At 44.4% G+C, this 15,285-nt stretch overlaps 1 protein-coding gene and 1 pseudogene across 1 annotated transcript; one reads left to right on the forward strand and one right to left on the reverse strand.

Moving 5' to 3' along the window:
• Window positions 1-528: 528 nt before the first annotated feature.
• On the forward strand, window positions 529-11,731 carry LOC123428694 (annotated as a pseudogene).
• Window positions 11,732-13,031: 1,300 nt separating this feature from the next.
• On the reverse strand, window positions 13,032-14,396 carry LOC123430687 (expansin-B5-like). The gene is made up of 4 exons (XM_045114534.1): window positions 14,231-14,396; window positions 14,026-14,138; window positions 13,745-13,935; window positions 13,032-13,617 (listed from the first exon to the last, which is right to left on the reverse strand). Exons 1-4 carry the CDS (start codon window positions 14,364-14,366, stop codon window positions 13,272-13,274), a joined length of 786 nt encoding a protein of 261 aa, XP_044970469.1. The 5' UTR covers window positions 14,367-14,396; the 3' UTR covers window positions 13,032-13,271.
• Between the last annotated feature and the right edge of the window lie 889 nt (window positions 14,397-15,285).

The raw sequence follows: 15,285 nt of genomic DNA on the forward strand, positions 1-15,285 counted from the left end.
GCTCATTTTTATGTAGTGTATCTGAATCTTCGTTGTTATAATATATGCACTACACAGTAGCTGCCTTTTCAGCTGTTGTATCTACAGTCTCTCGCTTGCTACTAAATGCTTTTGTGCCGGGTTGTTTGTTTCGTTTTGATACTATATGGTTTTATAGCAGCGACGCTTACAATCATAGTTGTTTGTTTCTCTAATCAGCTCTATAATTTACGCAAAACACATACTGATAGAAACTAGAAGGTGTTATCTCTACTATTAAAGAGGATGTGCCGTCTGTCGTGATGATTCGACCCCCAGCGATCCCCCCTCCTACCGCTAGCCTTTCCATCATTCCACCGATTTTTTTTCAATCCCTTCATAAACCAGGCGATAAACCAGCGATTAGTTTAATAAAAAACCCTCTCGACTCCTCTTATCTCGGCCCGAAAAGCCGGCCGAAAAAAAGGACCAACGACCCACGCACTCACGTCCCAGCCCCCACCCATGTTGCTCCCGCTCCCAACTTGTGTGAGGTCCCAGGGGGCGAATATGCCGGGTGCCGGCGCTCATGGAGGGGATGTGGAGGAAGGCCAAGTAGGCGATGGGCATTGGCATCTGCGCGCACTCCCCGCCGTCACCGGCGACCGGGACGACTGCGTCAGCGAGCGCCGCGTGTCTGACGCCTTCTCGCAGGACTCGGCGGCGCTGGCGGCGGCGGTCGCGTACGCGTGCGCGCCCAATACGCCGGCGCAAGCGGAGGCAGCCGACGCGCCACACCACCACCCTCTGCGTCTTCCCCAAGTTCAGTTCACCTCGAGCCCTAGCGCTAACCGCTCGCCGCGCCGCAGAGAAAGAGAGCCCCGCCGCCGCCCCCCGCGAGTCCGGAGAGGTGGTGCTCGCACAGCTCGGCGGGAGCCTCTCCCGCGCGCTCGCGCGGATGACGAACGCCACGGTCGTCGACGAGAGGGTCCTCGGCGACTGCCTCAACGAGATCACCCGCGCGCTCCTGCACGTCGATGTCCAGTTCGACATGGTCCGCGACATGCAGGCCAGCGTCAAGTGCACCGTCTACCTCGGGGCGCTCGCCGCCGGCACCGACAAGCGCCGCGTCATCAAGACGATAATGTCCACAACAACCAGGCCCTCGCCCCGCCCGCCCGCACGAACACGCCCTAACCTGACGCAAATTCTCTCGTGTGATTTCAGGGAGAGGTTTTAATTGAATTGCCTTCCGTGTATGTCGTGGGTTCTGTAGGCCGTCTTCGATGAGCTATGCAACATGTTGGATGCCGGGAAGCCCGCCTTCGCTCCCAAGAAAGGGAAGTCGTGCGTGGTCATGTTTGTTGGTTTGCAAGGTCAGTCTGCCCTGCCTGCTGCCACGCTATTACTGTATGTCCGAATTCTGTCTTGATATATGATGTTTTAGCAATTGCATCCGCCCAAATGAACATATGCAGTATCCGTTATTCCTTAATTTGGAGGACATTGTTTCACGGTTAAATTCCATGAGAATAACGTTATCTTTCATAGTGACTTGATTACTTCTGATTAAGCTGTTTACCAGCTTGTTTATATATTCATTTGATGGGGGCAAACCATGGAAACAAATTATTATAGGCCAAGCCTTAGTCACCTTCAATGTTTTTTTCACTTTGTCGAGCTACTGGCATGTGATTCTCTCCAGCTGATTTTTTTGGTGATACAAGAAGCCATGTAATTGGAGACTTGGAGTTGTAGTGATTAACCATTCTTATGTTCCTTTGGGGTGGATACCTGATGTGTTGCAAATTTTGTTCTATTCTAAAACAAAGATACACTTTATATTGGAAGTTTTCTCATCTTGGATGGGTAGTTTGTAATGTTGGAAATATGCCCTAGAGGCAATAATAAATTAGTTATTATTATATTTCTTAGTTCATGATAATCGTTTATTATCCATGCTATAATTGTATTGATTGGAAACACAATACTTGTGTGGATACATAGACAAAACACTGTCCCTAGTAAGCCTCTAGTTGACTAGCTCGTTGACCAAAGATGGTCAAGGTTTCCTGGCCATAGGCAAGTGTTGTTACTTGATAATGGGATCACATCATTAGGAGAATCATGTGATGGACTAGACCCAAAACTAATAGACGTAGCATGTTGATCGTGTCATTTTGTTGCTACTGTTTTCTACGTGTCAAGTATTTGTTCCTATGACCATGAGATCATATAACTCACTGACACCGAGGAATGCTTTGCGTATATCAAACGTCGCAACGTAACTGGGTGACTATAAAGATGCTCTACAGGTATCTCTGAAGGTGTTCGTTGAGTTAGTATGGATCGAGACTGGGATTTGTCACTCCGTGTGACGGAGAGGTATCTCAGGGCCCACTCGGTAATACAACATCACACACAAGCCTTGCAAGCAATGTGACTTAGTGTAAGTTGCGGGATCTTGTATTACGGAACGAGTAAAGAGACTTGCCGGTAAACGAGATTGAAATAGGTATGCGAATACTGACGATCGAATCTCGGGCAAGTAACATACCGAAGGACAAAGGGAATGACATACGGGATTATATGAATCCTTGGCACTGAGGTTCAAACGATAAGATCTTCGTAGAATATATGGGATCCAATATGGGCATCCAGGTCCCGCTATTGGATATTGACTGAGGAGTCACTCGGGTCATGTCTACATAGTTCTCGAACCCGCTGGGTCTGCACACTTAAGGTTTGACGTTGTTTTATGCGTATTTGAGTTATATGGTTGGTTACCGAATGTTGTTCGGAATCCCGGATGAGATCACAGACGTCACGAGGGTTTCCGGAATGGTTCGGAAACGAAGATTGATATATAGGATGACCTCATTTGATTACCGGAAGGTTTTCGGAGTTACCGGGAATGACGAATGGGTTCCGGGTGTTCACCGGGGGGGAGCAACCCACCCCGGGTAAGCCCATAGGCCTTGGGGGTGGCGCACCAGCCCTTGGTGGGCTGGTGGGACAGCCCAAGAAGTCCCTATGCGCCAAGGATAGAAAATCAAAGAGAAAAGAACAAAAAAGAGGTGGGAAAGGAGAGAATTACTCCACTTTCCAATCCTAGTTGGACTAGGATTGGAGGAGGACTCCTCCTCCCTTGGTGGCGCAGCCCTTGGGGCTCCTTGAGTATCAAGGCAAGCCTCCCCTCCCTCCTCCTATATATATGGAGCAATTAGGGCTGATTTGAGACAACTTTTAAGGCAGCCCGACCACACACCTCCACGGTTTTACCTCTAGATCGCGTTTCTGCGGAGCTCGGGCGGAGCCCTGCTGAGATTAGATCACCACCAACCTCCGGAGCGCCGTCACGCTGCCGGAGAACTCATCTACCTCTCTGTCTCTCTTGCTGGATCAAGAAGGCCGAGATCATCGTCGAGCTGTACGTGTGCTGAACGCGGAGGTGCCGTCCGTTCGGCACTAGATCGTGGGACGGTTCGTGGGACGGTACGCGGGGCGGATCGAGGGACGTGAGGACGTTCCACTACATCAACCGCGTTGACTAACGCTTCTGCTGTGCGATCTACAAGGGTACGTAGAGCGGAAATCCCCTCTCGTAGATGGACATCACCATGATAGGACTTCGTGCGCGTAGGAAATTTTTTGTTTCCCATCCGACGTTCCCAACAGTGGCATCATGAGCTAGGTTCATGCGTAGATGTCCTCTCGAGTAGAACACAAAAGTTTTTGTGGATGGTGATGTGCGTTTTGCTGCCCTCCTTAGTCTTTTCTTATTTCCGCGGCATTGTTGGATCGAAGCGGCTCGGACCGACATTACTCGTACGCTTACGAGAGACTGGTTTCATCACTACGAGTAACTCCGTTGCTCAAAGATGACTGGCGGGTGTCGGTTTCTCCAACTTTAGTTGAATTGGATTGACCAAGGAGGTCCTTGGATGAGATTAAATAGCAATTCATACATCTCCGTTGTGGTGTTTGCGTAAGTAAGATGCGATCCTACTAGATACCCATGGTCACCACGTAAAACATGCAACAACAATTAGAGGACGTCTAACTTGTTTTTGCAGGGTATGCTTGTGATGTGATATGGCCAACGATGTGATGTGATATATTGGATGTATGAGATGATCATGTTGTAATAGTTAATATCGACTTGCACGTCGATGGTACGGCAACCGGCAGGAGCCATAGGGTTGTCTTTAAACTAACATTTGTGCTTGCAGATGCGTTTTCTATATTGCTAGGACGTAGCTTTAGTAGTAATAGCATGAGTAGCACGACAACCCCGATGGAGACATGTTGATGGAGATCATGATGATGGAGATCATGGTGTGACGCCGGTGACAAGAAGATCGTGCCGGTGCTTTGGTGATGGAGATCAAGAAGCACATGATGATGGCCATATCATGTCACTTATGAATTGCATGTGATGTTAATCCTTTATGCACCTTATCTTGCTTAGAACGACGGTAGCATTATGAGGTGATCTCTCACTAAAATTTCAAACGAAATTGTGTTCTCCCCGACTGTGCACCCTTGCGACATTTCTTCGTTTCGAGACACCACGTGATGATCGGGTGTGATAGACTCAACGTTCACATACAACGGGTGCAAAACAGTTGCACACGCGGAACACTCGGGTTAAGCTTGACGAGCCTAGCATGTGCAGACATGGCCTCGGAACACATGAGACCGAAAGGTCGAGCATGAATCGTATAGTTGATATGGTTAGCATAGAGATGCTTACCACTGAAACTATTCTCGACTAACGTGATGATCGGACTTGAGATAGTGCATTTGGATCATGTACCACTCAAATGACTAGAGAGATGTACCATTTGAGTGGGAGTTCTTAAGTAATATGATTAATTGAACTAATTGTCATGAACATAGTCTCATGGTCTTTGCGAATTACGATGTAGCTTGCGTTATAGCTCTACTACTTTTATATGTTCCTAGAGAAAATTTAGTTGAAAGTTGATAGTAGCAAACTTTGCAGAGGATTGTCCTCGTTGCTGCGCAGAAGGCTTATGTCCTTAATGCACCTGTCGGTGTGCTGCACCTCGAGCGTCGTCTGTGGATGCTGTGAACATCCGACATACACGTTTCTGATGACTACACGATAGTTCATTACAAAATACTTAATGGCTTAGAAGCAAGGCGCCGAAGACGTTTTGAAACGTCACGGAACATAAGAGATGTTCTGAAGAGATGAAATTGTGATTTCATGCTTGTGCCCTTGTTAAGAGGTACGAGACCTCTGACAAGATTCTTTGTCCAGAAAGTAAGGGAGAAAAGCTCAATCGTTGAGCGTGTGCTCAGATTATCTGAGTACGACAATCGCTTGAATCAAGTGGGAGTTAATCTTCCAGATGAGATAGTGATGGTTCTCCAAAGTCACTGCCACCAAGCTGTGAGAGCTTCGTGATGAACTATAACATATCAAGGATAGTTACAATGATCCTTGAGCAATTCAAGATGTTTGACACTGCGAAAGTAGAAATCAAGAAGGAGCATCAATAGTTGATGGTTAGTAAAACCACTAAGTTTCAAGAAAGGCAAGGGCTAGAAGGGATACTTCGTGAAACGGCAAAACAATTTCTGCACTAATGGAGAGACCCAGGATTAAACCCAAACCCGAGACTAAGTGCTTCTGTAATGAGGGGAACAGTCACTGAGGCGGAGCAACTCTAGATACTTGGTAGATAAGAAGGCTGGCAAAAGTCGAAAGAAGTATATTTGATATACATGATGTTGATGTGTACTTTACTAGTACTCCTAGTAGTACGAGGGTATTGGATACTGGTTCAGTTTCTAAGTGATTAGTAACACGAAATGAAAGCTACGGCATAAACGGAGACTAGCTAAAGGCGAGGTGACGATACGTGTTGGAAGTGTTTCCAAGGATGATATGATCAAACGTCGCACGCTCCCTCTACCATCGGGATTGGTGTTAAACCTAAATAATCGTTATTTGGTGCTTGCGTTAAGCATGAACATGATTGGATCGTGTTTATTGCAATACGATTATTCATTTAAAGAGAATAATGGTTACTCTATTTGCTTGAATAATCACCTTCAATGGTTTATTGAATCTCGATTGTAGTATTACACATGTTCATGATATTGGTGCCAAAAGATACGAGGTAATGATGATAGTACCACTTACTTGTGGCACTGCCGCTTGAGTCATGTTGGTATAAATTGCATGAAGAGGCTCCATGCTGATGGATCTTTATACTCACTTGATTTTGAATCACTAGTGACATGCAAATCAAACCACATGAGCAAGGCCTTGTTTTCATTGAGATGAAACAAGATAGTAACTTGTTGGAAGTGATACATTTTGATGTATGCAGTCCAATGGGTGCTGAGGCACGCAGTGGATGTCATTATGTTCTTACTTCAATGACGATTTGAGTAGATACAAGAGTATTTACTTAATGAATCACAAGTCTGAAATATTGAAAAGTTCAATTCTGTTTCGGAGTGAAGTTCGTCGTAACAAGAGGATAAACTGTCTACGATATGATCATAGAAATGAATATCTGAGTTACGAGTTTTGGTACGCAGTCAAGACAATGTGGAAATTGTTTCGCAGTTCTTGCCACCTGGAACATCATAGTGTGATGATGTGTCTGAACGTCATAGCCACGCACTATTTGGTATGGTGCATGCTATGATGTCTCTTATCGAATTACCACTATCGTTTATGGGTTATGCATTAGAGACAACCGCATTCACTTTAAATAGGGCACCGCGTATTTCCGTTGAGATGACACAATATAGACTGAGGTTTAGAGAAATCTAAACCGTCGTTTCTTGAAAGTTTGGGGCTTCGACACTTATGTGAAAAAGTTTCAGTCTGATAAGCTCGAACCCAAAGCGGATAAATGCATCTTCATAGGATATCCAAAATAGTTGGGTACATCTCCTATCTCAGATCCGAAAGCAAAGTGTTTGTTTCTAGAAACGGATCCTTTCTCGAGGAAAGGTTTCTCTCGAAAGAATTGAGTGGGAGGGTGGTAGAACTTGATAAGGTTATTGAACCATCACTTCAACCAGTGTGTAGCAGGGCACAGGAAGTTGTTCATATGGCGCCTACACCAATTGAAGTGAAAGCTGATGATGGTGATCATCGAGCATCGAATCAAGTTACTACAAATCTCGTAGGTTGACAAGGTCGCGTACTACTGCAGAGTGGTACGGTAACCCTGTCTTGGAGGTCATTTTGTTGAGCAACAATGAACCTACGAGTTATGGATAAAGCAATGGTGGGCCCGGATTCCGACAAATGGCTGGAGGCCATGAAATCCGAGAGAGGATCCATGTATGAAAACAAAGTGTAGACTTTGGAAGAACTACTTGATGGTCATAGGAATATTGAGTAAAGATGGATCTTTAAAAGGAAGACAGACGATGATGGTGATAAGTCACTATTAAGAAAAGCTCGACTTGTCGCAAAGATGTTTCCGACAAGATCAAACAGTTGACTATGATGAGACTTTCTTACTCGTAGCGATGCTAAAAGTCTATTAGAATTATGTTAGTAGTTTCTGCATTATTTATGAAATATTGCACATAGGATGTCAAAACATTGTTTCCTCGACGGTTTCCTTGAGCAAACATTGTATGTGATACAACCAGGAGGTTTTGTCGATCCTAAAGATACTAGCAAGTATGCAAGCTCCAGCATCCTTCAATGGACTGGTGCAAGCATCTCGGAGTTGGAATATACACTTTGATGAGATAATCAAAGATTTTGGGTTTGTACAAGGTTTATGAGAAACTTGTATTTCCAAAGAAGTGAGTGGGAGCACTATAGAATTTCTGATAAGTATATGTGGTTGACATATTGTGGATCAGAAGTAATGTAGAATTTCTGTAAAGCATACAAGGTTGTTTGATGTTTCCGACAAGATCAAACAGTTGACTATGATGAGACTTTCTTACTCGTAGCGATGCTAAAAGTCTATTAGAATTATGTTAGTAGTTTCTGCATTATTAATGAAATATTGCACATAGGATGTCAAAACATTGTTTCCTCGACGGTTTCCTTGAGCAAACATTGTATGTGATACAACCAGGAGGTTTTGTCGATCCTAAAGATACTAGCAAGTATGCAAGCTCCAGCGATCCTTCAATGGACTGGTGCAAGCATCTCGGAGTTGGAATATACACTTTGATGAGATGATCAAAGATTTTGGGTTTGTACAAGGTTTATGAGAAACTTGTATTTCCAAAGAAGTGAGTGGGAGCACTATAGAATTTCTGATAAGTATATGTGGTTGACATATTGTGGATCAGAAGTAATGTAGAATTTCTGTAAAGCATACAAGGTTGTTTGAAAGGAGTTTTCAAAGGAATACCTGGATTGCGCTACTTGAACGTTGAGCATCAAAGATCTATGAAGATAGATCGAAAGCGCTTAATAGAAGTTTCAACAAGATGCATGCCTTGACAAGTTTTTGAAGGAGTTCAAAATAGATCAGTAAAGAAGGAGTTCTTGGTTGCGTTGTGAGGTGTGAATTTGAGTAAGACTCAAAACCCGACCCCGGCAGAATAAAGAGAATAGACGAAGGTCGTCTTCTATGCCTTGGCCATAGAATCTGAAGTATGCCATGCTGGGTACCGCACCTGATGAGTGCCTTGACTCAAAGTCTGTTGAGAGGTAGAGAGAGTGATCCATGATTGAATCACTAGCAGCGGTCAAAATTTATCCTTAGTAACTGATGGACTACGGAATTTTTCTCGATTATGGAGGTGGTAAAAGAGTTTGTCGTAAAGGTTACGTCGATGCAAGCTTTGACACTAATACGAATAACTATGAGTAGTGAAACGGATTCGTATAGTAGAGTAGATATTTGGAGTATTTCCGAATAGCACATAGTAGCAACATCTATAAGATGACATAAAGATTTGTAAAGAACACACGGATCTGAAAGTTTCAGAACTGTTGACTAAAACCTCTCTCACGAGCAAAACGTGATCAAACCCCATAACTATATGGGTGTTGGATTCGTTGGAATCACATGGTGATGTGAACTAGATTATTGACTCTAGTGCAAGTGGGAGACTGTTGGAAATATGCCCTAGAGGCAATAATAAATTAGTTATTATTACATTTCTTAGTTCATGATAATCGTTTATTATCCATGCTATAATTGTATTGATTGGAAACACAATACTTGTGTGGATACATAGACAAAACACTGTCCCTAGTAAGCCTCTAGTTGACTAGCTCGTTGATCAAATATGGTCAAGGTTTCCTGGCCATATGCAAGTGTTGTTACTTGATAATGGGATCACATCATTAGGAGAATCATGTGATGGACTAGACCCAAAACTAATAGACGTAGCATGTTGATCGTGTCATTTTGTTGCTACTGTTTTCTGCGTGTCAAGTATTTGTTCCTATGACCATGAGATCATATAACTCACTGACACCGGAGGAATGCTTTGTGTGTATCAAACGTCGCAACGTAACTGGGTGACTATAAAGATGCTCTACAGGTATCTTCGAAGGTGTTCGTTGAGTTAGTATGGATCGAGACTGGGATTTGTCACTCCGTGTGACGGAGAGGTATCTCGGGGCCCACTCGGTAATACAACATCACACACAAGCCTTGCAAGCAATGTGACTTAGTGTAAGTTGCGGGATCTTGTATTACGGAACGAGTAAAGAGACTTGCCGGTAAACGAGATTGACATAGGTATGCGAATACTGACGATCGAATCTCGGGCAAGTAACATACCGAAGGACAAAGGGAATGACATACGGGATTATATGAATCCTTGGCACTGAGGTTCAAACGATAAGATCTTCGTAGAATATGTGGGATCCAATATGGGCATCCAGGTCCCGCTATTGGATATTGACCGAGGAGTCACTCGGGTCATGTCTACATAGTTCTCGAACCCGCAGGGTCTGCACACTTAAGGTTCGACGTTGTTTTATGCGTATTTGAGTTATATGGTTGGTTACCGAATGTTGTTCGGAATCCCGGATGAGATCACGGACGTCACGAGGGTTTCCGGAATGGTCCGGAAATGAAGATTGATATATAAGATGACCTCATTTGATTACCGGAAGGTTTTCGGAGTTACCGGGAATGTACCGGGAATGACGAATGGGTTCCGGGTGTTCACCGGGGGGGGGGGGGGCAACCCACCCCGGGGAAGCCCATAGGCCTTGGGGGTGGCTCACCAGCCCTTGGTGGGCTGGTGGGACAGCCCAAGAAGGCCCTATGTGCCAAGGATAGAAAATCAAAGAGAAAAGAAAAAAAAGAGGTGGGAAAGGAGAGAATTACTCCACTTTCCAATCCTAGTTGGACTAGGATTGGAGGAGGACTCCTCCTCCCTTGGTGGCGCAGCCCTTGGGGCTCCTTGAGCCTCAAGGCAAGCCTCCCCTCCCTCCTCCTATATATATGGAGCAATTAGGGCTGATTTGAGACAACTTTTAAGGCAGCCCGACCACACACCTCCACGGTTTTACCTCTAGATCGCGTTTCTGCGGAGCTCGGGCGGAGCCCTGCTGAGATTAGATCACCACCAACCTCCGGTGCGCCGTCACGCTGCCGGAGAACTCATCTACCTCTCCGTCTCTCTTGCTGGATCAAGAAGTCCGAGATCATCGTTGAGTTGTACGTGTGCTGAATGCGGAGGTGCCGTCCGTTCGGCACTAGATCGTGGGACGGATCGCGGGACGGTTCGTGGGACGGTTCGCGGGGCGGATCGAGGGACGTGAGGACGTTCCACTACATCAACCGCGTTCACTAACGCTTCTGCTGTGCGATCTACAAGGGTACGTAGATCGGAAATCCCCTCTCGTAGATGGACATCACCATGATAGGACTTCGTGCGCGTAGGAAATTTTTTGTTTCCCATGCGACGTTCCCAACATGTAATCAGCGAGTCATTTGAAGGGCCAGTTGTAAGTGATAGATCACATTCTTATCGTACTATTTGGCTTCGATGTGGGGCTGTTGTTGTTTAGCTGACTGACTCACTAATGATCGGTTATATGTCTTCTGCACTTTAGTTGCATTGCTTATAATATACTGTTCACAAATCATAAGGCATCGTCTTGTTCATGCAGGTTCTGGAAAAACTACCACTTGTATGAAATTTGCCCATTATCATCAAAAGATAGGATTTAAACCGGCACTGGTTTGTGCTGACACATTCAGGGCCGGTGCTTTTGATCAGCTAAAACAGAATGCGACAAAGATCATGGTTCCTTTCTATGGAAGGTACACTAGCACCTCTTTACCACTTCGACCGCTAATATTATGATTTGCTATCTCTTGTTTTTCCTAATTGTTGTGTCACTGCAGCTACATGGAATCAGACCCAGTAAAAATTGTTGTTGAGGGCGTGGAGAGGTTTAGAAAAGAAAATTGTGATCTTATAATTGTAGATACAAGTGGAAGGCACAAACAGGAAGCGGCTCTGTTTGAAGAAATGCGCCAAGTCAGAAGCAACGGTAATACACTTAGAACCCTTACTTTCAGTTGTAACCTAAACCAAATGAAAAGCTCACCTTCATTGTCATGATATCATGCAGAAACTAGACCTGGTAATATTTGTGATGGATGGTAGCATTGGTCAGGCTGCATTTGCTCACGCCCAAGCATTCAGGCAAAGTGTTCCGGTTGGTGCTGTAATTGTTACAAAAATGGACGGCCATGCGAAAGGAGGTGGCGCACTTACCGCGTTAGTATTCACTCCCCTTATCTTACACTACCCTCTTGGTGCCATTTAACTGGAGCTCGTTGATGCTCACAGTGGCTTTGAGAGGAAAGCAAGCAAGAGCAGGAAGAAAGTTGCACGAAGAAGAGGGGATTCAAGAGGTTCTACAGATAGGCAGAATAATGAACCTAAGGAAAATTCAAGTGCTTCTTTGCTGAAATTACATGAAAAGAGGGGGGAATTTATGAATTCAACTTCGTATATACACATGCAATTTGGTTTCTTTTGTATTTCGTTGTAAGAAAAAAGAGACAATGGTTGAGCAGGAGTAAATAGGCCAACAAAGAATTGGTATCTATTATTTTACTCCCTTCATTTTTATATAAGGTCTATAAATTTCAGCATAGTGACCAAAACATATGACTATAGATAATTTAGGCCAAAATTACCGCTGTCTAATTCATGGATTAGCGTCAAGTAAATTATTTAGGCTAAAAAAGTAAGAGATACATACAATCAGAAGAGAGATAGTTTCATTTTTTTCTCATTTTTTCTCTACAAGAAGAGATACATGCAATCAGGGGAGATATACTTTCTTTTTCTCTAGAGGGTCAAGATGGGAATTATGAGAAACTAGAACAAATGCACCTTATATTATAGATTTTTATAAAAAAACAAATGCACCTTATATAAAGGAACGAAGAGAGTATTGATGAATACACATATACACTTCCAAATAAGAACAATTATTTGACTCATTTGATTTTTTGGTCCGTAGCAACGCACGGGCAACCAACTAGTATATAATATAAAGATACATTCCATAATGAATCTAATGATATTGATTTGGTATTGTGAATGTTGATATTTGTTTCTATAACTTTGGTCAAAATAAAGATATTTGACTTCACACAAAAATTATGCACAGTAAAAAGGGCCAGAGGAAGTATATAAATGGACGATCACACTTGTAGCTCTAGCACACAAGCGACCATGGACAACCATTGTATGACATTTTAATTTCCATTTATCAACATTTCTATATATTTGGCATTTGTTGTTCTAACCATATTTTATATTGTGAATCTTATTGGGATATTCTCCTCTTGCAAGCATCAGGACTTGAATCCTAATGGGCTGTGGGTACCATTGTTCCTCTAACCATCCAGCCATAGATTCACACTTTAAAGTAATTCTCTTGAGCTAAGACAAAGTATGAGATGTTGTTTTTTTATGCGTGGGGAGGATATGAGGTGTTGTATTTTTATGCGTGCGGAGGATATGAGGTGTTGTATTAGGTGTTCTTAGGGCCATTTCCTCTATATGTTGATGCATACATTTTTCATCCACGTTAACCAATGATCTTTTTTCATCCGTAAGAAAAAACCAATGATCTTTGAATTAATACTAAACAAAATAAGTGAGTGCTAATTTCCAACAGATCTCCGAGTTTGTTATTTTGTACTTATAATTACATGATGAAATGTATCCATCCGATTGAGGATCACGAATTGTTCACCATTTTTAAGGTACTCATATCGGTTGTTCGCCATTTACTTGGCTTGTGGCTTGTCCACGCTCGAAAGAGTCCTGGCTCCGCCACCAGCAGGCCTTCAGGCGGGGTAGTTCACGTTGGACTGGTAAGCCTTCCCAGCACTCCACCCGGCGGGGACGACATTGTTGGCGACGAGCACCTTGCCGGAACCCGAGGTGAGCCGGAAGGAGAATGGGGCTTCGAGAGGCTTCCCGCTCTTGGAGTCCATGCACCACAGGGCGCCCCACGACTGCCGCATCTTTTCCCACTTGACGCTGCCTTTTTTACCGCCTGCCTCCATGACTTCCACTGAGGCGAGGTCTCCGTCGCCGGCCTCGTATTCGACCAGCATGGCGAGGTAGTATGGGTTGGCACCCGAGTCCATCTTGAAGCTAATCTTCTTGCCATGGTACTTGCACGGCACCCTGATGAATGAAAAGTAAGAAACCAACATCTGATGCTCGCCCTATCACAGTACGTACGTGCATGTGAAGAACGTTAATAGGACGGACGGGGTCGATTTATAAGACAAAACTCGAATGCGTTTTTCACCTCTCGAATTCGATATTGAGGACTCCGGCGTTACGGAGTTTATCGGCCATGCCGGGCTTGGCCAAGGCGCCGAAGGCGGTGCCGCTCATGTCGAAGTGCGGCCTCTTCTGACACTGCGCGTCGGGGCACTCGTCGGTGATGACGACGGTCACGTGTTTGCCGGAGCATTCCGGGTTATCTTTGCACCTTACCTGCAGGACATTTGATCAATTAGCTAGCACACCAAAATAATCTGAACGTGAACCGTGGCACATGGAACAAACGATCGACTGTGTCATCACCTGATAGCATGCACCGCAGCCTTTGCCTTTCTTGAAGAGGGCCGCTCCGGCGGCGGCGATCATCGACGAGAACGGGTCCTGGCCGACGTCGCTTTTATAACCACACGCGCCACCTGCGTATCGCATTGGTGTAGTGGAGTGAATTTTCCTTTGCGTTGTCGCCAGTTATCGTGCGTCAAATAATACCCATGAATGAATAATGTACCTTCGCTGCCGTCGCCGGACGGGCCGCCGTACCACGTCGCTCCGCCGTTCGCCCAGCCATGCGTCGCCCTTGGGAGTGATAGGATTGACAGGACGGCGAGGGTGGCAAATAGGAATGTGCCTCGACTGCAAGCCATTGTTTCTCCTGGTTGACGGAATGAAGAGAAGGTACTATTTGATGGCCTGTATATATAGGTACCGTTTTATAGTAACCATAGGTTAACTTGCAAAGCTATATATAGGGACTATTTGGGTGGTACATGTAGGATAGTTTTAATTATAGGATTATGTATATATATGAAAAGAGTTTTATTCCAACATAATAAGGTTACAATCGAGAGACAAAAGATCCTTTATAAATGATGGTGCGTTACGTAGCCATACAACAATACTACTTTCTACTCGAGTATACAACATCAACTGATCTGCCGGCCTATTTTCATGATGGTGTGTTACGTAGCCATACAACAATACTACTTTCTAGTCGACTATACAACATCAACTGATCTGCCGGTCTATTTTGCTCACGCTTGATTTTCATGAGAATATTAAACTCCTCTTCCTTGCATAAGGAACTTTATTATCTCTGCCACCAAATGACCATGTCTGATCTTGAGAGACCTTCCCACGACAAAGCTAACAATGTTTCCGAGGAGTCCGATTGGACAAGAACAAGAGTTTCAGTATATATGTTGCAATGCCAACGCCACACCTCACATTATAGCATGTAATTCTCTCTCAAGAGAGTAGTTGCAATTAAAATATGCGTAGAAGATAACCCAACCGTCGTCTCGTCTCAAGATCATGCCGGCTGCCGCCGTGCTGTCCACTCCTAAGAAAGATCCGTCCACACAGGTCAGCATGATCTGCTATAGGCAGCGGCCACGACAAAGTTTTTGCTGCTTTCTTTCTTTCTAGCGTCACTTACACCACCGGCATCTCCCCCTTTATAAGCTCCTCTATACCATACCTCCTAGAAAGTTCAAATGATAACATATTGCTTTGGAGATAATCAGCAAAGAGAGCCTTGACTCAGTGGTTGGGCATGCGGTTGTG

This window comes from Hordeum vulgare, chromosome 2H (assembly GCF_904849725.1).
Source record: "Hordeum vulgare subsp. vulgare chromosome 2H, MorexV3_pseudomolecules_assembly, whole genome shotgun sequence".
NCBI lineage: Eukaryota > Viridiplantae > Streptophyta > Magnoliopsida > Poales > Poaceae > Hordeum > Hordeum vulgare.

What these genes read in the sequence shown, in the direction of transcription:
- LOC123430687 (XM_045114534.1), bottom strand. Translation starts at nt 14,366, where the DNA reads ATGGCTTGCAGTCGAGGCACATTCCTATTTGCCACCCTCGCCGTCCTG. An exon ending in GCTGCGGTGCATGCTATCAG is followed by an intron (nt 13,936 to 14,025) that starts GTGATGACACAG and finishes AATGTCCTGCAG; the next exon opens with GTAAGGTGCAAAGATAACCC. An exon ending in CTCAATATCGAATTCGAGAG is followed by an intron (nt 13,618 to 13,744) that starts GTGAAAAACGCA and finishes TTCATTCATCAG; the next exon opens with GGTGCCGTGCAAGTACCATG.